The sequence below is a fragment of the Phaenicophaeus curvirostris genome, chromosome 1 (genome assembly GCF_032191515.1).
Source record: "Phaenicophaeus curvirostris isolate KB17595 chromosome 1, BPBGC_Pcur_1.0, whole genome shotgun sequence".
Lineage (NCBI taxonomy): Eukaryota > Metazoa > Chordata > Aves > Cuculiformes > Cuculidae > Phaenicophaeus > Phaenicophaeus curvirostris.
The window spans coordinates 58,888,076-58,912,261 of NC_091392.1; the positions used below are offsets into that span (position 1 = coordinate 58,888,076).

Consider the following 24,186-nt stretch of genomic DNA (forward strand, 5'->3'; position numbering starts at 1 on the left):
GGGGCCGCCTCGCGCCCGGCTCCGCGCTGCCGCCCGGCTGCGCCCGGTCCGCTCTCGCGCCCGCCCGGAAGGATGCGCTCCCGGAACTTCCTGCGCTGCCGCCGTGTGGGATAAACAGTGATGGCGGAGGCAGTGGCTCTGGGAACAACGGCGGGCGCCGCCGCGGCGGCCGCCTTGGGGACGCCCGCGGAAGCGGCGGCGGCGGCTTTCGACTTCGCGGCGGTGCCGCCGCCCGTCGTGGGGCCAGGAGGAGGCGGCTGGACCAAGCAGGTCGCTTGCAGGTAACGCGCTGCCGGCAGCGGGGAAGGTCAGGTCGATGGCGGCCGCTGCCGCCCTTCCTTCCTCTCCCCCCTCCCCCCCCCACCTCGGCCCCGCTCCCCTCCCCCCTCGGTCACGTACGCGCGGCCTCAGCGCGCGCTCCCCGCTGCCCCCCCCCCCCCCCCCCCCCTCGCCGCCTCGCGCCCCGCCCCGCGGCCCTTGCGGCAAAAAAAAAAGAACTGCGCAGCGCGCGGCCCCCTGGGGGGGGCGGCCGGAAGTACCGGCCGTGGCGGCGCGCGCGCGCTGCCGTGTCCCCGTGCCCCCCCCGCTCTTCCCCCTCCTTCCCCCGTCCCGCCAGGCCCGGTTCGGGGGCCTCGTTCCGCCCCTGCCGAGCGGGGGCGGGGGGAGAGGGAGCGCGGGCGCCGTCGCGTTGCCGGGGGAGAGGGGGTGGGGACGAGGCCGGCGCCGGTTCCCCGTGAGAGGCCGCTCTTTATGGTGGCGGCGGCGACGCGCCCTCAATGCGAGCATTGTGCCCTCGGCGTGAAGGGGGCTGTGGAATGCGAGCCCTGCGGGCCGCCCTGCGGGAAGCGCGGTGCAGCGGGAAGTCGAAAATCACTCAAATCCTCCATCGAAATAAAAAAATAATAATTAAAAAAAAAAAGGGGGGATTCTTGATCTGTACAGCGAGGTTTGTTAAATAGACAAGTGGGGATTGAGTCATTATCGACTGCAACACATAAGCAATCCTAACGTTGAGGCTCTTCGTGCTGCGTCATTTTCTCTTTGTATTTTCCTTTAAACTGTATTTCCGAGAAGCCTCCCATACGGGATTATGCAAATCGTACCGCATGTCGTAAAGCTTGCCAGATGGACTATTTTTAAACTTGCGCTGCTGGCCTGTTCGCTGGCTGAAAGGAATAAAGCCCAGGTTTTGTGAATGTAGATATATATTAGTTTAAATGGAAGCGAGTGGTATTTCAAGGTCAGCAGCAAGGAGCACCGCCTGTTAGTCTTTAAAAAAATATTACTTTGATTTTTTTTATTTAAATAAAATTGAAATTACGTTTAACCTGGATGTCTTTCTGAGAGAATACATCCCAAGTCCCTTGGAAGCAAAAAGGAACATCTCTCGGGCCGAAAGGAAAGGGGCTTTACATCTTCATGTGAAATGGATATTGTCTGTATATTTTTCAGTCTGTGCCCATTGCAAATTCAAATCGCGGTGTTAAGAACCGTTGCTTCGCTTCCTGGGGGGAGCTTGCTTGCTGTGTCTTCCTTTTGTGCCGTTAAGTATGCCCTGCAGTGTTTAAAGCATTCCTGTTAACTTCGATCACTGTTTATTCTGGTTAATGCGGTGCTAATGTGTCCATTTGAGGAGCCCTGTTTCTCAGCTCTCTCCGAGTACTTCTGCACGCACAGAGTTTTTCCTGTGAACAATCGGGTTAATATTTGATGCATGAGAGTTAAACTTAAGCCAGCGATGAGGAAATGCCCGGCAATGATGCTTAGCTCAGCTTCTAAGTGAGCTGCAAGTGTGTAGGTTACTGCCTCCTCTATATAGATTGCCTCATTATTTCTGAAGATCGAAAGGCTCAATTAGGTAAAACAGACACGATCACACAATTTATTGAAGACGGTGACTACCCTAGTACGGAAGCAGTCAGGATGCCCGTGTCGTGCAAGTGCGCCTGTTCGTTGTATCATGCAGTGAGCGTCTAATGAATACATTTATTTACAAACACTCAGGACTACTGGGAAGTTAAACCTAGTCTTTAGTAACGGTTGATGTACTTTAATGTGAGCTCAAACAAAAATGAGCTCCCGGCTTTGGATCTAATGAGCCTCTCCATTCTTTGTTCCTTTTAACTAATCCTCCCAGTTACCCCATTTACTTGTTTATTTTTAGCAGGCCATTGGGGTTGTGAGCAGACTACCTTTCCTTAGAATTTAAAGTGAAATGAACAATTTCGACTTGAGCTTCTGGGAATGTGTGATAAGAATTTTTTCTAAGTTTGACTTCAGTAGGATGTATTTGTATTCAAGAAAACCTGTATTTTTTACTATTAAATCTTGGATTTCCTTTGTATAAGAGCTTGAGGATTTAACTGAAATGAATCGGTTGAATTTCAAAATGCAGATTTTTAATATAGCAGGTAGAGCAGTTTGTTTTGAGCAACACTGCACAGTTCTATTTGTATATAGTATTTATTTACTTGAATCGTCATATGGGTGACAGTAAATGCTGCCTGAAAAATTTCTGGGAGATAGTAGTCCCTTCAGTATAAGGACTTAGCGCTTCATACCTGATGAAGGAATACTTGTATTTTATCAGAAATGGAAGTTTTGGAAGTGGTAGAATAAATTCTTGCCGCTCCTTTCAGTACCCAATACGATAAGTTGGTTGGCTAATCAGTTTTTGCGACTTTGATATCCTCCTGGTTATGGTTGATATCTTGGAGTGAAACACACAGTGACTAAGATGAAGGGCTTTGATTTCTCCTAGACTTCTAGTTTTGCAGGTGTTCCCCTGCTTCTTTTCTTTGCAGCTAAAATCTAGAACTCCCAGGGTGAAATGTAGGAATCATCATGTTCTTTAAGAGATGATGAGAAATTATTTTCATAGAATCATAGAATAACCAGGTTGGAAGAGACCCACTGGATCATCGAGTCCAACCATTCCTATCAAACACTAAACCATGCCCCTTAGCACCTCATCCACCCGTGCCTTAAACACCTCCAGGGAAGGTGACTCAACCACCTCCCTGGGCAGCCTGTTCCAGTGCCCAATGACCCTTTCTGTGAAAAATTTTTTCCTAATGTCCAGCCTAAACCTCCCCTGGTGGAGCTTGAGGTCATTCCCTCTTGTCCTGTCCCCTGTCACTTGGGAGAAGAGGCCAGCTCCCTCCTCTCCACAACCTCCTTTCAGGTAGTTGTAGAGAGCAATGAGGTCTCCCCTCAGCCTCCTCTTCTCCAGGCTGAACAACCCCAGCTCTCTCAGCTGCTCCTTCAGTGGACCTGAAGTAAAGTTAACAAACCACACCTGAATAAGCAAGCCCATTGCAAGCTTCAAAAGGTATGGAAAGAAGTATTACATATTGATTTCGCTAATGGGATTGCAGACTTAATATGTTAGAAGGAAGCATCTGGAAGAAGCTACAATGTATTCAGAACTTGATGCTGCAGTTATTGGCGTTTAACACTGCATTGCCCTTTATCAAAAGGCATTGCAAATTCTTTTTCTCTAGCTTGTGGCAAGTAATAGAAATAATGTTTTTCTAGCAGTGGAGAAAAAAAATCTTCAGTGGCTTATTGAAAGCATCATGGTAATCAAGGTCATTGAAAGGTGGGTAAAGTTGAAAATGGTAAGTGTTCTAGTAAATTAATTGTAGCACTTATAACGTCTGACCTCCTTGACAGGAGTTCGAGGCATGATTAGCTTTATGGCCTTGGGCAAGTGTTTTCTCTGTACATTTCCAAAAAAATGCCCACAGCATGAAGTACCCCATGAAAACCAAGCTACGCTGCTTCAATGAAAGCATCTGTAACTGGATGTCAGTTGAAATTATTTTCGGTGATAAAATGCTAGTGCAGGCAGTTGTTACTTCCAGATGGTTTTTCTGTGTGTTGGTATCACTCATATTTTGCACAATCATGAAATGAACCAAACTGAGGAGATGACCCGGGTTTGGACTCCAGTGAGTTTGCAAGTCTGATTCCTTTTGCAGCCTCACCAAATTATGCCAGTGAATGCAGAGAGCATTGTTGCCAGAATAAGTGCCTGTTGGATGACAGCATCATAGACACTTGGAGAAAATCCAGTTATATACTTGTCTTGATCTATTCTTCCTAGGCTAGTTTATTCCAGAAACAGGAGACGGGTATCACTGTCATGTAAAGTTACAGTTAAATTGAATTCTCTGTGTATAGAAATGCTCTTCCAACATAACTTTTGTTACCAAAAATAATGCACTCTGTTTTTCAACATTACCAAAGCACATTTTAGCCAAACACAGCAATTTCATATGTAAAATGTTAAATACTTCATGACCTTAAAGTAAAAAATCGTGCCTCTTGGCGGGGGAGGAGGGGGAAGTTGGTGTAATCTTCAGAGAAATACATTTTTCTCTCCTCCCACCCCAGCCGCCTTCTTCAGATGATGCTGAGGTTGCTGCGTAGGATTGCAGGCCTTTAAAAGTGACGTGTGAGTTAAATTGAGCTTATGAGTGTTTCTGGGGTTTTTGTGTTGGTTTTTTTTTCCCTTTATAACCTCCCGTCATGATGTAATGAATTGTTACAACTTTCAGAATTAAACAGAATCTTTACATGCAGAGGAATTTCTAATACAAGCTGGGCAAGAAGGAAAGGGACTAGTTTCCCTTTCCGCTGTCGAACAAGTACAGAGCCTGATTTTGAGGCTTACATATTTAGGATAAGTTGTGTTGACCAAGTACTTTCTAACAGAAGTCCTCACTTCAAGGTGGTGCCATTCTCTTAGTCACTTATTTCAGCCATGGTGGTGTCCCAGCTTTTTGTTGACTGAAGTGGCAGTGGGGCTGAGCAGCGATCTGATGTAGATTAAAAATAACCATGTGGGCAGCAAAAGGACTGTCAGGTTACATCGGAAGCCATTTCTTGATCCGAGTCAGCAGGTGGGTATGAAATCGCATGCCCCAACACGTGGGGGAAGCAGTGCTGTGTGAAAATCAGCAGAGGGTGGAGATAACAGTTATTAAAGAGCAAGAATAGATGTTCAACAATCTGATTTATTTTTTACCCTATTGGTGTCATTCTCATTTCTTAAATGCGAGCCAGGAATCCAGTTATGTTCTGGTTCCATGAATTTGTGAGGTTTTGGGGGTGGTGGTTTGGTTTTTTGGCTTTGAGGTGGGTTGGTTTGTGGGTGGGTTGTGTTGGTGAGTCTGTGAGGGTGGGGTTTTTTGGTAGGGTTTTGCTTTACTGTTCACAGTGCAGAGTGCTATTCATGAAGCGTGGGTTTTTTTTCTTTTGCAACACCCTGTTCCTGGTGTGTGCTGGCATAGCTGTTTGCGTGGCCACCTGGCATGCCTGACTAGGATACTCATCTTTCTGGGGAGAAGATCCTGCGGAGCCTCATCTTGGTCTTATGGCACTTACTTTTATGTAGGACCACATTTCCTATCTGGTTACTATGGGGCTACAGTGTACAGAGAGGTGATTGTTTCAAGCCTGAAACGCAGCCTGATGGCAAGCGTCAGCTGGTGGCTAATAAAACCACTTGAGATTTCTTTTGTTCTTAGTACCTTGGGTTTGCACATGCAGGGTTATCAGCTCTCTTAAGATGCACTTCGGGTTTTAATATATCCCTAGTACTGGATTACAAATGTAGCTCTGCTTGCATCATTTCATGAATTGTTCACTTTGATTTACCTGACTTCTTAAAAATGTAGCAAACTAAATATCTACACAGAAATTCATGCAATTCAATAACTTAATGCCTTTTAAGTTTAGGAAAATCAGCTTGAATGTGCTGGTTTGTGAAGAGCTATGCTAATCTTAGTTTGCACTGCTGAAAGATGATCCTTCTGGCTCCTGTGCTGGCTGTGCTACTGTGTGGCTGCGCAGTTAGGTGGTTGGAGGACCTGGTTCTTCTGTCTGAGTAGGCGCAGTACCGACGCAAAGTTGTGAATTGTGTAACAGGTGGAGGGTAAGACTGTACCCCTTTCAGCAGCAAGATAGATTTGGAAGGGTATAATCTGATTTGCAATCTGTCCTCAAGTGGAAAGGGAATAATTTGAATGTGACCCTAACAAATTTTATTGTTTACCAGATCTTGATATTTCCAATGAGTTCAGAGTTTGTAGTTTGCTCAGTATCTAGGAGCCGATGCTTCTGTTTCTAAACCAAAGTGTTGGTAAATGTGCTGTTGGATTCAGTTCTTACATAGTTGTTGGGGTTCTTGGGTTTGGGGCTTTTTTTTGGCTATTACTTTTATGTTGATTGGGAAAGCTGTACTTAAACTTGTATTTTCAATTGTGGTTTTGATGTGAGCTTGTTGAGTCTGAATAGCTACAGTGCCTTAAATTTAAAGAAGCTCCTGTCTTCTAGGTTAAACTAAGTGGAAAATCACTGTTCAGTTTTCTTGAATAGCTGGATTTGAGGATGCTCAATTAAACTGGCTATAATTTAGTAAATTGTCCTCCAAAGCTTTGAACTGTACTCAGGTCTTTCAAGACAGGCAGTGTAGTATTGAAGCAGGGTGCTTCTGCTGATTTGGCTTCTATGGCAGAAGCTAATGGGCATGTTTTGTCACGTGTAGTTATCTATCACAAGTCATGTTTTGCATTCTAGGAGGGGAAGTTACTTCTGATTGACTTACTTACAAATTCAAGCTAGGTTTAACCCCAATAAACTCTTTTAAGATGAGACTAGTTTTGATTTTTTGGATTCAGTGGTGGGCTTCTCTGAAGTTTTTGTTGGTGTCAGAACACACGAGTTACTTGTAAAACTTTGTCCCCATGTACTTTGTCCCTTTGTCCCCACGTACTTTGTCCAAGACGCTTTCCTGTCTGTGTCGCAGTCTAGGATGAGGTTTGCTTTGCAGGTTTTTTCGGGCTTTTGTAAGCGCGAGTCCCTAAATATGTGGTGCAGTTCACTGGAATAGCTAAGGCTTCACCTGTTCTCAGATATCCTTAGTTGTATGTTTATACTGGGACACGGTCTGTAAGTTCTTAGCACTGTTCTTAATTCAGCATACCTCGATTTATAAAATAAGTCATTATCCAAATAACTTTGTTTACAGCTTCAGTGATTCTCCTTAATTCACAGTAATCTGTTTTACAGATACTTCATGCATGGAGTTTGCAAGGAAGGAGAAAACTGTCGCTACTCCCATGACCTCTCCAGTAGTCAGTCTGCCATGGTGTGCAGGTATTATCAGCGAGGATGCTGTGCTTACGGAGATCATTGCAGGTAAAAAAATGCCACTGGCCGTCCTGCAGGGGAGCAATTTCATCCTGGGTCTTTGAGTAGAGAGCTCATAGAAAGGCAATAAATCTTAAAGTGTTTTTGTCTTTCATTGCAACTTCAGAAATTTATCAGAATACCTTCTTTTTGCAAACTGCCTTCTCTTGCTAAATACTACAGCATTTACTTTGCTGTGAAAGTAAATACAGAAAGGAAAGGCAAGAGAACTGGTTTTCCTAAAAAAAAAAGTATGAGTTGTCAGGGTGTGGGGTATTTTTTGTTGTTTAGTTATAACATGAGTAGATGACTTAATTGAAATCTGAGACTACATTCAAACTAGCTGAACTGGTGGAACTGAGTTACATTTATAAGTAATCATAAAAGCTTGAATAGGTAAGAGTTACGTGGTTTTGGTTTGTTTTTTTTTTCTGATTGCATATGTCTCATCAGAGATTGTTACTCTGACATTTGAACTGCCATGTTGGAAAAGTAGCTGGAGCAAGTGTAGTCATGTAGGTTCTAAAATGTTGCCTGTATATGTTGCCTACATTATGAAAATTGCTATGACTTAAACTATACCCCTGAAATTATTAAAAAGGAAAAAAGTGTGAAGAAAGGAAACAGATGCTTACTTAGTCTAGCAGAACAAAGGCTTAGAGGATTTTCTGTCATTTTAAGTTCACTTTATGAAAACCTGTAAGGAGTTTTGACATTCCGTCTTGTTGCAGCTCTAATGCATAATTAAATATTTGTGTCATGACTTCATATGGTAGTACATAGTTAATTTTACTTTCTGGTTTAATATATGGCTACTATTTATAAGAAAGGTAACGAAAATAAGTTTCTGTAGCCTTCCATCTGCCCTAGTGCTTTCTTGGTCATGTAGATCAGCCATGTTGAAACTTCTGATCGCACACACAGTCGGGGAAAAATTTTTGAATGCCCCCAATATATATATATTTGTAGATTATCTAGATCTACTACTGTACTAATATGTACATTATAAAACATACACAATAACAGAATTTTTAATATGACGTAACAGAGGTGAAATAACCAGTATTTTGTTAACCGTCCAAACCCTTTTTTGCTCTCGCTAAAGGCATTATTATTTTATCAACAGTAATATTGATTGAATATGATGCCTTATTTTTTAAAATTTTAGTTCAACGTTTTGCAGTACAGTGACTTGAAGTCTCATTTTAAGTTCAGTTTATTTCAGTATGTAGTCTTAATGGCTGTCATAGCTGAGAAAGATCCGAAAGGAAGAAGTTTGTTGTTGGCTGCACATTCTAAATCGTGATACTTATTTTTTAGTCCCATCCACTAATTATGCAAACATCTTTGTTAAAATTTAGCTAATAAGGTCCATATTCCCTAATGTTTATCAACTGTTCTTACAGACTGATTGGAAGGTGTTGCATTTTTGTATTTCTAACAAATGGATTCCAAATCCACTGAAGCTCTTTGGGAGATTTTAAACATGTTAATTCTGTCTCCAGGTTTTAAGTGCAGAAGATATGAAAGATTTGTTTTTTTATAGCTGGCACACTTGGGTCTTTTTTGGCAACAAAATTGCATAATGGTGGCAATGTTTTAGAACAGCTGTTTCAAAATACTATCTCTAGCACAAGTTTCTTTCTAAAAACCGCTTACTTGTTCTTGAAATGTTGTCTGTACCTTGGAGGGACAGATTGTGTGTGTTTCTTTGAAAATAGCTGCTATGTTGTGTACTTCTGACAGTGCCTTGTCATCATGGAAAAGGTTTGCAGATTTGGAAAACTTGTCTCCTTGTGAATAAAAATGTGTAACACACTTCTGACAACTTTTTAGAGCTTTAACAGAAGATAACCAGCAAACCTCTGGTTTATGTAGAAGATTTTCATGGTCGCTCTCCATCTCATAACATTGTTAGAAAGATTTCAGCATTTTAAAGTTCACTTTTATGAAATGAACCCAATTGATGACTGTCTGTAGCACTTTGCATGCTTCTGGCTCCATCTTTGCTACAGTATCTTGCCTATGAATGCTGCAGGGAGTGAACGTCTGGTGTGGTGCTATCTCTGTAACCTTACTCTGGAATCCTTTTTTTATTCTAGTCAAAGCAGCAGCTGCATCAGTAGTTGCATTTGTACTGTGCTTCCGTAAAATGTGGCTTTTAGTAAACAAATCATTTACTATTGAGAATATATCTCCTCCAGTACACCTCTTTGCCTTATTTAGTAAGTCACTTGTTCAGAATATATCTCCTCTGGTACATCTTTTCTTCAGCAGCTCGCAAAAAGTAGTTCTTTATGTACTTCATTAGTGAAACAGAACATAGCAAATATCATGGGCTGAGATGTATTAGAAACATCTGTGCATTCATTCAGCTATACAGCAAACTTGCTACACTGAAATTTGTTCTAAAACTTGTTTCTTCAAGTTTTCTGCAGTGTTTTCTATGTATTTCCCAACAGCATTTGCTGACAAAGGAATACTCTTTACTATGTCACCAGAGGTTTTTCCATGCATTATTTCAGTCATTTTTACCATAGCAGGAGGAACAAGGGGTCCAGTGGTTTGTGGTTTTGTCTTTTACTGTTAAGTAGGAAGCCTCAAAAGAGGCTTCTAAACAGTTTATTATGAGGTTTGCGAAGTACTGGATTGAGTATCGTGTGGCTTGAAACATCTCTGAGAAAGTTGTACAGGTTTGTCTTCTTGTTCTGGCTATTTACATTTTAAATGTCTGTCAATTGTGATGACTTCATGCTATGTTTAGCTAATATCACAAGGTACAATATGCACTGAGGGCAAGGTTCACCATTAATTATAGTGGATGTTAATCCATATTTCAAGTAGTCTTCTTGGTAATGTTGAATTCTTGCCCCAAAGTTCTTGTCAGATCTGATGAGGTTGGTGTTATCTTTACCTCCTAATGTGGCTGATGAAGAGCTCATACTGGAAGTGTTAGCTCTGACATTTTCTTGTTGTTTACTTTTGCTGACGTTGTCGGTATTGTGTTCAGTCCACAGTTTATTTGCAGGAATCTTTTTAAGCCACTTGCTCGTTTTGTCAGGGTTAGTTTAGGTAAAACAAGATAACACGATCTGTCAGTGCATTAAATTGGGCACAAACTGCAGTGTGGTGCAGTGTGCTGAAAATGAATGAATTGAGTATGGGTGCTGCTGTCAGCCCTGCTGTGTGGTGGAACACCTGTTCCTCCTTCAGGACGCTGTACATATAACATACAAGGGGCCCTCTGTCATACCAACCGAGAGACACCACCACTGTTGATATATATGCGAAATATTAGTAAAGTTGAATTTCTTAGTTTTTCAAATTTCTACAATTTCTAGTATTTTCTTCCTACATCCCATGGGATTGCCTCCTGCACCCCTTAGGGTGTGTCCTTACCATTTTGGAGAGCACTCGTATAGAGTTCTGAAGGCTTGACTTCTAAATCTGTACTTCATAGTTTCCTTAGGATTTAAAAGATGACATTGAGTTGGGAGCATGTCTTCTATATGCAAGGACTGTGATACTTTCTCTGTTTTCAATCTGACACAAGGTAAATGAATCACAGTTGATTAGAGGTTTTGTATAATCTCCAATAATTCCTTCCCTTTGTCCTTGAAATTAGTCAACAAATGTCTAAGATATTACACCTGTAATTTGTTTTATAATACCAAAATAATTTATAGTTATTCTATAATAACACAATTAATTTATACTGGAATAATTATAATATTTTTAATCTTTTATAGTAGAATAATTACACATGTAGTTTATTTTCCTATGGAGTCTTACTAGTTGCCAGAAGGTAGATTTTTATGAGGGAAATTGCAATTTCCTGTTGTTTGTGGGTGGTAGGAATCAAAGCGTTCTGAGCATTGTTTTCCACGGTAAATCTGAATGAGGCAACATGCTAAGTTACAGGAAAAGAATCAGGTGCCTTGTTGGAGATCTCTGGAGCTATGCTGAAGGCAGAGCCAGCTTACGTTGGGTTGCCCAAGGCATTGTCCCATCAAGTTTTGATTATCTGCATGGACGAAGATTGTATGGCCTCTGTGGGCATCTGTTCCAGTGTCTGACTACTCTCGCAGTGAATTTTTTTCCTGATATATAATTGTGACTTCCCCTTTTGGACTTGTGTCTGCTGACTATCATCTTGTTGCCGTAGTGCGTAGAAGGCCCTGGGTGCATCTTTCTTCTGTGCCTTCCCATACATGACAGCAGTATATGCCCTTAGTCTTCTCTTTTTAAAGCTGAACGAATTAATTTAATACTACGCATGCATAATAGGTACGTGACCAGTTTTGGACATAACTGAAGTTCATTCTATGTAAGTAATTGCATGCTGCTCAGTTTCGTCCAAAATCATGGAGCACCTTCTATTTCCTTAAGTAGTGCTGACAGATGACACAAGTGGAAGCATGTCTCTATAAAGGGTCATCAGTGGCTTTCTTTTCCAAGACGTTTCTAGGTCTTTCTTCTGAATAGTATGTTTATGTTAGAATCCATGCATTTCGAATACTTTGGACTGCTTTATGGAGGTGTTTTTTGTGAAGAGTTGACATGATGCTTGTTAACTTTTTTAGATATGAACATACCAAGCCACTGAAACAGGAAGAAATTACTGATGTGGACCCAGAAGAAAAATTTTATGCCTCAGTATCCTCAGACTTCATGTCACTCCCTGAAACAGTTGAAGAAATTATTGCTGAGATAGAAGATGAAGATACAGATCTGGCAGCAGCAGGAGTAGATGCTGAAGACTGGGTGAATGCTGTAGAGTTTATCCCTGGGCAGCCGTATTGTGGACGTGGTAAGCTGATTGTGGGGTAACAGTAAATTTCTGTCGCGTGTTGACGATTTATAGGTAGAACATTAATGCTTTTGGTTTTGTCAAATGCAGCTATTCTTATTTATTAATCACTTTGAGTGATCTGTCTTGAGTTTTCTACTCTGAATAGTCAAGACTGTCCACATCAGCTATTGCTGCTGTCCTGATATTCTGAAATGACATGTACTTCAAGACCCTGTTGGCTGTGAAATGGGCACTGGGAAGATAGGATCCACCTACTGGAGAGGAGTGGGTTTGAAAGTAGCAGGCGGAATTGTAGCGAAGAAGATGGTACTCTGCGGGATGTTCAGTTCAAGCTGCTGAGGCAGTGGGGTCTTGTGAGTTTCCCTAATGTTGCTTTCAAAGGGGAAGCAAAACTGTAGCAGACAGAGTGCAGTCCATACAAGAGGTGTGCATACAGGGCTTTAGGTTATGGAAGCTGAGATGTTCAGAAGTAGAAATACTAATATTTTTATTCCACCAAACTACAACTCTGTTGTGAGTCAGACAGCACAGAAGACTGGGACTGGAAAACTAATGTAACTTCTAGCATGTTTTCCCTCTCACTGTAAAAGTACCTGGAGCTGTTTGTTAAGGACTGACATTTATAGATCTGTGTCTTGTTGTTTAGCTGTCTAGTCACTGGTTGTACTTTTTTGTGCAAGGATGGTATTGTGGAGTGGGTTGGAATTAGTAGTTGTACTGTGCTTGTTGAGTTAAGTTGGTGGTGGTTTGTTTGTTTTAATAACTAACTGTTGTTGTCCCAAGATGTGAAGCTCTTCACTCTCCAGCATAGTAAATAAATGGGTTTCTAAGTCAGTCTCTGGAGGGGTAAGACTTCAAAGCCTTTATTCTCAAACAGCCTCATGTAGTAAGTTGTGTGGGTTGTTTTATTTTCTTTTAAAAATAATAATAAAACCCTTGCTGAATATCGTTTTGACAAGATATCCTTGAGAGGGGTGCAGATGTCTCTGGAAATTTTTTTCTGTTAAGAGAAGCCTCTTTCAAGTATGTGTTTTTCAGAGATGTAGAATTGCTTTAAGCAAAGATCATCTTGCCAGCCCCATTAAGAGAAACACTGTCGCTCAGTACAGTTCCTTTGAAACTTGGCTGCATTTGGCAGTCTAGTACAGGCTTCTGCCCATCCATACTTCCTCAGTAAGGGTCAAACAAGAATCATAGAATCACCAGGTTGGAAGAGACCCACCGGATCATCGAGTCCAACCATTCCTATCAATCACTAAACCATGCCCCTCAGCACCTTGTCCACTCATGCCTTAAACACCTCCAGGAAAGGCGAGTCAACCACCTCCCTGGGCAGCCTGTTCCAGTGTCCAGTGACCCTTTCTGTGAAGAATTTTTTCCTAATGTCCAACCTAAACCTCCCCTGGCGGAGCTTGAGGCCATTCCCTCTCGTCCTGTCCCCTGTTACTTGGGAGAAGAGGCCAGCACCCTCCTCTCTACAACCTCCTTTCAGGTAGTTGTAGAGAGCAATGAGGTCTCCCCTCAGCCTCCTCTTCTCCAGGCTAAACAACCCCAGCTCTCTCCGCCGCTCCTCATAAGGCCTGTTCTCCAGCCCCTTCACCAGGTTTGTTGCTCTTCTCTGGACTCGCTCCAGAGCCTCAACATCCTTCTTGTGGTGAGGGGCCCAGAACTGAACACAGGATTCGAGGAGCGGTCTCACCAGTGCTGAGTACAGAGGGAGAGTAACCTTCCTGGACCTGCTGGTCACACCGTTTCTGATACAAGCCAAGATGCCATTGGCCTTCTTGGCCACCTGGGCACACTGCTGGCTCATGTTCAGTTGCTGTCAAACAACACCCCCAGGTCCCTCTCCTCCAGGCAGCTTTCTAGACAGGTTTCTCCTAGTCTGTAGCACTACACAGGGTTGTTGTGCCCCAAGTGCAGAACCCGGCATTTGGCCTTGTTAAACCTCATGCCATTGGACTCAGCCCAGCCGTCCAGCCTGTTCACATCCGTTTGCAGAGCCTCCCTGCCCTCCAGCAGATCAACACTTCCACCCAGCTTAGTGTCGTCTGCAAACTTGCTAAAGGTGCACTTGATGCCTTCATCCAGGTCATTGATAAAGACATTGAACAGGGCTGGACCCAGCACTGAGCCCTGGGGAACCCCACTTGTCACTGGCCTCCAGCTGGATTTCACACCATTTCCCACCACTCTCTGGGTCCAGCCATCCAACCAGTTTTCCACCCAGGAGAGTGTGCGCCTGTCCAGGCCAGAGGCCGACAGCTTCCGAAGCAGAATGCTGTGAGAAACTGTGTCAAAGGCTTTACTGAAGTCCGGAAAGATACATCCACAGCCTTTCACTCATCCGGTAGCCGAGTCACTTTATCATAGAAGGCGATCAGGTTAGTTTGGCAAGACTTGCCCTTTGTGAACCTGTGTTGACTGGGCCTGATCACCCATTTCTCTTGCATGTGCTTCATGATAGCTCTCAAGATCACCTGCTCCATGACTTTCCCTGGGACTGAGGTCAGACTGACAGGCCTGTAGTTCCCCGGATCCTCCCTGCGACCCTTCTTGTAGATGGGCACAACATCAGCCAGCCTCCAGTCCAGTGGGACCTCCCCAGTCTTCCAGGACTGTTGGAAGATGGTGGAAAGGGGTTTGGCCAGCACATCCGCCAGCTCCTTCAATATCCTTGGGTGGATCCCATCTGGCCCCATAGACTTGTAGGTGTCCAGTTGGGCAAGCAAGGCTCTGACCACCTCCTCTTGGATCATGGGAGCCTCATTATGCTCCTGGGTTTGTCTACAGAGGGAACAACTTTCTTTACAATTAAAGGCTGTGGGAAAGAAGGCATTAAGTACCTCAGCCTCTTCCTCATCCCCTGTCACCGTTGTTCCTTCTGTGTCCAATAGGGGCTGTATGGTCTCCCGAGTCCTCCTATTATTGTTAATATATTTATAGAAAGATTTTTTGGTATCTTTCACAGACTTTGCCAATCTGATTTCTAGTTGGGCCTTAGCCCTCCTGATTTTTTCTCTGCATAATCTCACTTCCCTGCTGTAGTCCACCCAAGAGGCCTGTCCTTTCTTCCAAAGCCTTCATCCAAATAAACATTTCTCTTCTTGGTATCTCTGTGTTCAACCAAGCTGGTTTTTTATCCCTGCTGGCTTTTTTTCCGGAACATGGGGATGGCTTTCTCCTGAGCTGCTAGGATTTCCTTTTTGAAGAGCTCTCAGCCCTTGTGGGCTCCCTTGCCCTTAAGTACTGTCTCCCATGAGACTTTGCCAACCAGCCTTCTGAAGAGTTCCAAGTCTGCCTTCTGGAAATTTAATGCTACTGTCCTGCTAACCACCCTCTTCACTTCACCTAGAACAGAAAACCCTGTCATCTCATGATCGCTTAGTCCTAGGCGTCCACCTACTGCCACATCCCCCACAAGGCCTTCTGTGTTCACAAACAGCAGGTCCAGGAGGGCACCTTCCCTTGTTGGTTCATTCACCAGCTGTGCGAGGAAGTTGTCTTCCACGCACTCCAGGAACCTCCTAGACTGCTTCCTTTCTGCTTTATTGTACTTCCAGCAGATATCAGGCAGATTGAAGTCTCCCACAAGAACAAGAGGCATTGATGTAGAGATTAACCCCAGCTGTTTATAGAAGAGCTCATCAGCTGCTTCTCCTTGGCTGGGTGGTCTGTAACAGACTCCCATCACAAAATCTACCTTCTTATGGGCTCCTCTGTTTTTAACCCACAGTCACTCAATCTCCTCATCGCCACAATCCATCTCAATGGTGTCCAAGTCCTCCCTTACAAAGAGGGCTACCCCGCCTCCTCTCCTACCCTTCCTGTCCCGCCTGAAGAGTTCGTACCCCACCATAGCCGCATTCCAGTTATATGAGTCGTCCCACCACGTTTCCGTGATGGCAACGACATCGTAGCCTCCTTGCCCTACGACAGCTTCCAGCTCCTCCTTCTTATTCCCCATGCTGCGTGCATTGGTGTAAATGCACTTCAGCTGAGCTGCCGAGCCTTCAGCCCTCTTAGAGGGAACAGAGTTTGTTCCCAGTTGCCTGGTAACTGGAGTAGCTAGTGCCAAAGTGTCTGTATCTCCCTTACCACCCCCAGGTGTATTCACCCCCACTTTCTGTGTGGTGATGTACTGGTGGTCCTCACCAGCACACCTGCTCCGCGTCACCAGTGCCCCACGTCCAGGCTCACTCCTGTCTAGCCTGGTCTCAACCCCGTCCCCCTTCACATCTAGTTTAAAGCTCGGTTTATGAGCTTAGCTAGGTTTTTAGGAAGGGCTTTTGCCACGCTAGGAGACCCACGTGTCCCATCCTTAGTAACAAAGCCTGGGGGTGTGTGAGCAACCCCATGATCGAAGAAACCGAAGCCCCTCTCCTTGCACCAGGCTCGGAGCCAGGCATTAATCGAATTCTTCTTCCTGACTTCCTGCTCCTCTATATTTCGCCTTGGGATGGAGCAGAATACTGTTTGAGCCCCAGAGCCCTCCATTGTTTTCCCAAGGGCCCTGAAGTCTCTCTTGATCGTTTTGGTCTTTCTATTCTCTAAATCATCATTACCAGTTTGGACTACTGTCAGAGGATAGTAGTCTGTCTTGTGGACCAGGGAGGGAAGTTTTCTAGCTACCTTGTTCACTGATGCCCCCGGTAAGCAGCAGACCTCTCTGTGGAGCGGGTCCGGTTTGCAGATGCGTCCCTCTGTTCCTTTTAGGAGGGAGTCCCCTACAACAATCACCCTCATTGTCTTCTTAATGGAGGATGTTTTTATCTTTTTCTGAGGATGGTGCAGCCTAGGGAAAGATTCTAGGCTGTGGGAGACGTCATCCTCAGGATTCGATTCTACCCGCGGCACATCATATTTGTTCACCAGGGGGATCTGGGGTTTTGTTGTCTGGGTGAGGGGAGCAGGTTTCCTTTGTCTGGCCGGAACTTGCTGCCATTCCCCATCTCTTGTTCCCCCAACCTTGCAGTTTGCAGGTGGGTGGTGTTCAGACACACCAGCACCTGCAGCCCACTGAGTGAGTGAGAGGGCACTGCTCCACTGGTCTGTCTCCCTCTCCCATTCCCTGATAGTCCTCAGCCTCTTTACCTCCTCCCTTAGCTCCTCCACCATACGAAGGAGTTCCCCCGCTAGAGCGCAGCTTCCACAAGTGGAGCCAGTACCAGAGGCACAAGCTGGTGTGGGAGGGGGACATTGCCTGCAGCTCAGGGCCTGGGTAGCTGCCTGCACCCACTGCGGCTCTGGCTGGGTGGCAGCATCCATCCTGCTTGCTGCAGCACCCGGAGCGGCTTTAATCTGCCAGGTGGCCACCATGGTCTTCAGTGTCTTTTGGCTGGTCCCTAGCCCCTCTCTGTGCTCTGCCCGCTCAAACTGCCCCGCACCTCTTTGCCATGCTCCTCTTTGCCACGCTCCAGGTCACTGTACTCCCAAGGGACTGTTTAAATCTCCTGTGGGACCACCAGGATCGCCCCCTCCCATCAGGCCCCGTGCGAGACCAGCGCTTGCTGGCTGTCAGGAGCCCAGCGCCGCCTGCCCCACTCCTGCCTGTTTTTGTCCTGGGATTTTCCCGGCTCAAAATGTCCACCCCACCACAGAACTTACCGTCCTACTGCCAGGTACTGCCAAAGAAACCATGTCAGAAGTCATGTGAATCAGCTAGGTAAAAAATGTGTAACAACATTGGCTAGAAAACGCTGGCAAAAATGAGAATTGAGGGGATAGAAACTGATGGGTAGTTGTGATTCTTGGCACTTCTTTTGGAAGTGGAGACTGGATTTCATTGTCGGGGGTGGAATTTCATTTAATGAGGACATATATTCATTTTATGTCCAGCTTGTCATAAGAGTCTGTAGAGCCTAGTATAAGGTTCCTTGCTACTTCTCCTGGTACCAGTTCACTTGTGGGGAAGAGGAGGCAATGAAAATAATTGGTTGGGAATCTCTTACTGAAAAATGAGCAGGTTGGCAGCTGACTTGTTATTCTGTCACTCAGCTGCTTTTGAAAAGTATTTTTCTAGCAAACAGACTGATCCAGGATCAGCGCGAGTGACATCTAAATTCGGAGATGGTTCAAGAAGCAGACGTGAACTTATTTTGAGAGCTAATGTTTTCCTACGCTAATGTTTAATATTTGCTTCTCCCCTAAAACTGTGAGCTCTTGGGGCCCTGCTTTTTCTTTTTCTTTATATGACCAAAAGCTAACAGACTGTTTGTCTTGGTGCGTATTGTATCTCTGCTCCACAGGGATGCCAGCTGTGTGAGTGCACAATCTCTGATTCTTTTTGAAAAGGAATAGTCAGTCTTTTACTTTTGGTGTTCTGAGTATGTATGTGGTAGCTTTTGCTTACTTCTCCAAATCTAGTACTCAAACAACTTGGAGAAGCTTTCTTGTAGTAAACTTTCTTGTAGTACAGAAGGCTTTCTACTCTTGTAAGAGCTACTGGTTATGTAAATACAGTCTGGTTGTTTTTCTTGCTGGTTTTATTCTGAATATAGTAATGCTTTGTTGTTCTCCTGCATTTATTGTATCTTCAAACGGACTGCTTCTGTCTTGTAAACTTAGTTTATTATCATGCTTATGATCTCAGAAGGCTTTCGGGCTTGGTATGTTCAAGAGATACAGGGATAAGTGTTAAGTAGAAGCTGTCTAAATGGGGAAGAGAAATGATGCAGGTTTCAGTTCAATATAGATTTAGGTAAGAGAACTTGCTTAATCAGTATTTTGTAAAACCGATAGCTAGCTTGGAATGCGATGAAAATACCTTGAATTTCAGTTTCTTAAAGCTGGGTTTGTGTGTCTGAGTGATAGACCAGATATCTGTTTAGAATAAGGGGTTTGGGAATTATCTAGAGTAAGTGTTAGAGAGGTGCAGACACAGCTTTTGTATCATACATGCAGATGCATGGGAACCTAGGAGTGAAAATCTGTTGTTCAGACTGAATGACAGCATGCTAATTAACCTGCACATAATGTACTGCTGGTGTGGTGCTTCCATACTAGCGTGGTGTTAGGCTGGATACACCTTTAGTGCCTCAGCTATGTAATTTCTGGGGGAAAAGCCCGTTAACTGTAGCTGATGTGGAATTGTTTCTCAAAGCACCGAGAAATATGTAACCTTATTAAATTGTTGCTGAACCAGAATTTGTATAAAAATGTACTTAAGCTGCTGAGGACTAGTGAGACTTTCGTGGTGCAGACTTATTCTGTAAATAGATCTGAATCTGACTGCTGAAACCTTGATAGCTTTTGTCCTCCCTGGCTTGTATGATGAAGAAATTAGTTGTGCTTTCTCGAGTGGGAAAATAACTGTTAGTTCAGATTGAGGATGTGTGAAACTTGGGCTGAAATGAACCTTGGTTGCTTTTATTGCTCTCTTTGGGTAACTTGAGCAGGGTTACCCGAAGCTTACTTTGCATTAAAACAATGTATTCACACTCCAGGTGCTGCAAATCTGAATGTATTGCTTACTGTCCTTAATTCTGTTCCCAGCTGCTTCTTCCTGTGCTGAAGCACCCTTGCAGGAAATGGTGATTGAGGAAGAATATGAGAAGGAGGAAGCAGACGTGGTGATAAAGAAGGAGCTGTGCCCCTACGCTGCAGTAGGAGAATGTCGCTATGGGGAAAACTGCGTGTACATCCATGGGGATGTATGTGATATGTGTGGACTGCAAGTCCTGCATCCAATTGATGCTGCACAGAGATCCGAGCACATAAAGGTAAGCAAACAACTGTCTGGTGTTAAACAGCTTTAAGTTATTACTTCCTAGTTTCCCACAATCACTTGTCACTAATTCCCTTTCATTTGAAGGTGCATGCAGGTCAGGCAGTGAATGAAATTCCTGTTGTAAACCGGACCGTTTCCTTTCAGGGCCATAGTCAAAACCAGCTGGGTTTCCTTATCTCTGCTTGGAGAGCAGTCTGCTTAAAGAAACTAAAGCTTTGTTCTTTGCCGAGTAAAACTGGATGGTCTTTTAGCTTGCCTTTCTCATGTTTAAAAGCAGTGTCTGAAGAAAGGAATTTGAACTCTGAATTGATTGGTCCCCGCTATCTGAGCATAATTTATTTTTTTTTGAGGATGAAGACTTTTCAGCTTAATTATTCTCCATTAGTTATGCAAAACAGCAGAGTAAAACTGAGCTGAAAAGCCTGCTTAGAGTTCACCAGGTGATCAGTTATCTCTGTAGTCTTTTTTTTTTTGTCTCTCCATTTCAGTCTTGCATTGAAGCTCACGAGAAGGACATGGAGCTTTCATTTGCCGTCCAGCGTAGTAAAGACATGGTGTGCGGGATATGCATGGAGGTGGTGTATGAGAAAGCTAATCCTAGTGAGCGCCGCTTTGGGATCCTCTCCAACTGCAGCCACACTTACTGTCTCAAGTGCATCCGCAAGTGGAGGAGTGCTAAGCAATTTGAGAGCAAGATTATAAAGTGAGGCGCTTTCCCATTTCGATTGTGCTTTGTTACTATGGAAGAACTTAGTAACTTGTGACAACTTGCAACAGACTTCCAGATGCAGACTGCACAGAGACTGCATTTAATGCATACTAACTTTAGCTGGGAAGCGAAATAATTGTTAGGGATGACATTTACACTCTGATTTGGTTAATACGGATTAAGTTTGCGAAACTCACTTAATGCTAGAAAATCACTTTCATTTATTTAGTAGCATGTTGTCCAGTGGTTACTGTTTGTGTCTTGGACATCCAGCCAGGAATCTGAATGCAGATTAACCAGTTCAGAATGTATGCTTTTTAATTCATAACCGCCCTAGTTCATTAATCAGTTGGCAAAACTTCTCTCCATTTAAAGGCTGTTCTAAAAAAAAAAAAAAACAAAAAAAACCAACAGAAACAAAGTTCCGGTCAAATAAATACAGATATCAAACCAAAATAAATTTATTTAACTCTAAAGAAAAAGGAGTCTGTGTGAAGTGTTTTTTCAAGCTTTTCTGAGACAAGCTGCCATTGCCGTTGAGTTCTCGAAGAGAGTTTAGGTTGTCCTCACGTAAGAGAGACTCTTGATTGAAAAGCCCATGTACCAAGTGTGCGAGTGCAGTACATCTTTAAAGATGGATATATGCCATGACTTGTTATGTAGGAGAGAGCGCCCTGTAATGTGGAATTTTGCAGCACAGTCTGTTCGTTCCCCAGGTCCTGCCCAGAGTGTCGGATCACATCTAACTTTGTCATTCCAAGTGAGTACTGGGTGGAGGAGAAGGAAGAGAAGCAGAAACTCATTCAGAAATACAAGGAGGCAATGAGGTATGAGCATTGTAGCATTTTTTCAAGTTGAGACAGCAGAGATAAAAGCACACCTGGAGAAGGGTCGTGATGTAAAGCCCTCTCTCACCTTGCTTCCACCACCACGTGTTAAGCCTGTCCTTATCAATCTGCCCACAGATGCATGCAGCCACGCAGTCACAAAGCTGTTCCTATGTTTTTTGACTTCAGTCTTTCCCTTCACACACACAAGGCTGGTGATGTGGCCATAAGGCAGTACAAGCTGCGAGGCGTCCGTGTTCTGTGCACGCATCACCCCACATACATTGTGTAAGACATTAGATCTGCGTGTAGGTGTTGCACTGACAAAACACCTTCAGCTCCAAATGGTAACTGAGAGAGATCCTTTTGGACTACAGGTAAATGCAATTCTGAAGTCTGGTTGGGGTCTGCTGTGAGTAAGGGTTGCGATATTTTCCTTTCCAGCAACAAGCCATGCAGGTATTTTGATGAAGGCCGTGGGAGCTGTCCGTTTGGAGGGAACTGTTTTTACAAACATGCATATCCTGATGGCCGCCAAGAGGAGCCGCAGAGACCCAAAGTGGGAACATCAAGTAGATTCCGGGTCAGTGCTGTTGTTTTTTGTCCTTTTTATACAGAGAGACAGCAAGATGGGGTGTGTGTTAAATCGGCTGCCTTGAGAAGAGGACAGGGGAATGTTGACCCTTTTTTTACTTCTGACAGACCTCTGTAATGGTGAATTTGAAGGAGGCAGTGGTCTAGAGTCTGGGAATGCTGGAGACCAAGATGGAAAGAGTGAATTTCCTAAACTTTACCAGCATACTGAAGGAGAAATGCTGGGCAGTGTTAATAGGGGCGTGTAAGGGTAAATTCTGTGGGAGGTCGGTGTCTCCCTAAAGGAAGAATGTGGTTTCTTGCATGTCAGAAAGCAGGCTGGGGGCTGAACCTTGTCAGCCTCTGGAAAGACTCAGAGCTTGTATCGCTTGGTCACCTGGCGAAATATTTGTGTTCCACTTGCAGGCCCAGCGGAGGAATCGGTTCTGGGAGTTCATCGAGGAGCGAGAGAATGGTGATCCATTTGAGACCGATGAGGATGAGGTGGTGACCTTTGAGCTTGGTGAGATGTTGCTTATGCTGTTGGCAGCAGGAGGTGATGATGAGCTAACGGATTCCGAGGACGAGTGGGACTTGTTTCATGATGAGCTGGAAGATTATTACGACTTGGATCTATAGCACCTGTCAGTGGAGTGTGGACTGTCGTCTTGGCTTCAGGCAGTAGCTATTACCTGTGGTGTTGTGGCAGTGCCTGTGTTTCTCCTAGGCAGGCCAATCAATTCCAGGTGCTGTTGTAATAACTTTTACCCAGGGTCTGTCTTTTCCCATCCCCTCCCACCCCAGGAGTGTTGTTTTTCCTCTGTTTAAACAAATAACAATAAATAAATCTTTAAAATGTTAGTTTTTGTAAAAATAAATTTAACTGTCAAACAGTTAGCTTAGGTTTGTTGCTTCATCTGTGTACCCAACAGAGTTCACCCAGTTCCAGGGTTAAAGTGTTTACAGGACTTCCACACTCGTTTTGAAGAGCCCAGATACAAAAATGAGCAGTGGCCATGCAGTGGGGATGTAAATTGGCTGATGGCCTTTTTTTTTTTTCTGTCTTTGTACCAATACTTCTGACTTCAGGCCAGATACAAATACTCTTTCTGGCATCAGCTCCGTTCCAGCCCCCTCATGTACACATCTTCATTTGTGATTTTGGTCTCTTGTTTACTTGCACATTACTACTACTACTGTGTAACCAGAACCAGGTGTGAACGTTCTGGGTTTTTACTGTGTTTAGCATGAAAGGAAAATGTCTTTGTGAAAGGAGAACTCTCTATGTGTATATACAGATAAATGTAGAGTTGGACCTCTAGGATGGGGAGACTCTGTAAGTTAAAAATGACAAAACCATCTTTCATCCCCTCTTGGTGCATGAAGCCTAGCCTCCAATTGGACATGAAACTGGTTTAGTGGTCTCAGCCCAGTCTGTGGCAGTGATCTTAACTATCGCTTAACTTAATAGATGGCATTCCCTGATACACCAGCTCTCTTTCACGTGTACCATTAGGGTTGTCCAGGAGCATAAATCCGGTTAGCCAAGGCGGAGTCAGAGGAATACCAGAGAGGCCCCTTTAGCTTTATTGCTCTGTAAGTTTTAGAACTTGATGTAACCACCTAAGCTGGGAGCTTCACTAGCAAATAGCTGTGCCGCTCGGCTGGTTCAGGGTACACGTGCCTTTCGGCATCTGGGTTGGGCAGGTTGCCAGTGAAGCTGTTCAGCTTACGTGAGTTACTGCTTACAAAGGCAGTCATGCGGTTTTTCGCTGTAATTTGCATTGAGAAATTACTTTGCCACCAAAGCCCCAGCACAGGAATTTTAAACTTGCATTACATTATTGCTGTTTTTTATTGACTCGTGGATGCCCCGTGATATGTTCTCCTGCTGCTCTTGTCCCCTAGACTGCCTCTCCTTTCACTTTTAAATGGAATGAGAAATTGTTCTGAGGTCTATAACGTATTGTTTTGCAGTTGCCTTTTGTAAGAAGCACTTTTCCCAAATAAAAAAAAAAAATCAAAAAATGAAATAAGAAATCTGTCCTTTTCAGTTTGAAGCTTTTGTGTTTCAGATTGATTGCTTGTGTGTGTTTCTCTTAACTCCTGCAGAATTGTGTCACGCTCACACGGAACTTCTAACTTGGTTGTGACCTTTCCAACAAGGAGCTTGTAATGTAAAGAGCACCTGAACAGACAGCTGGGACATCGAGTTGCTGAAGCAGTGTCTGGGGCCGTTAGTGGGAACAGAGGTGGCTTGCTTTGGCAGAACTAAGTTCTACACCATGGTATTAATTTTATTTGTCCTCAACAAAGTCAGTTGCAGGTACAAAACTAT

General features: G+C 44.0%; 1 protein-coding gene across 1 annotated transcript; it reads left to right on the forward strand.

The window, feature by feature from the left end:
* MKRN1 (makorin ring finger protein 1) lies at window positions 1-22,709 on the forward strand. The gene is made up of 8 exons (XM_069858801.1): window positions 1-281; window positions 7,078-7,206; window positions 11,781-12,007; window positions 19,505-19,731; window positions 20,228-20,442; window positions 21,165-21,275; window positions 21,720-21,858; window positions 22,275-22,709. Exons 1-8 carry the CDS (start codon window positions 121-123, stop codon window positions 22,485-22,487), a joined length of 1,422 nt encoding a protein of 473 aa, XP_069714902.1. The 5' UTR covers window positions 1-120; the 3' UTR covers window positions 22,488-22,709.
* The last annotated feature ends 1,477 nt before the right edge of the window (window positions 22,710-24,186 follow it).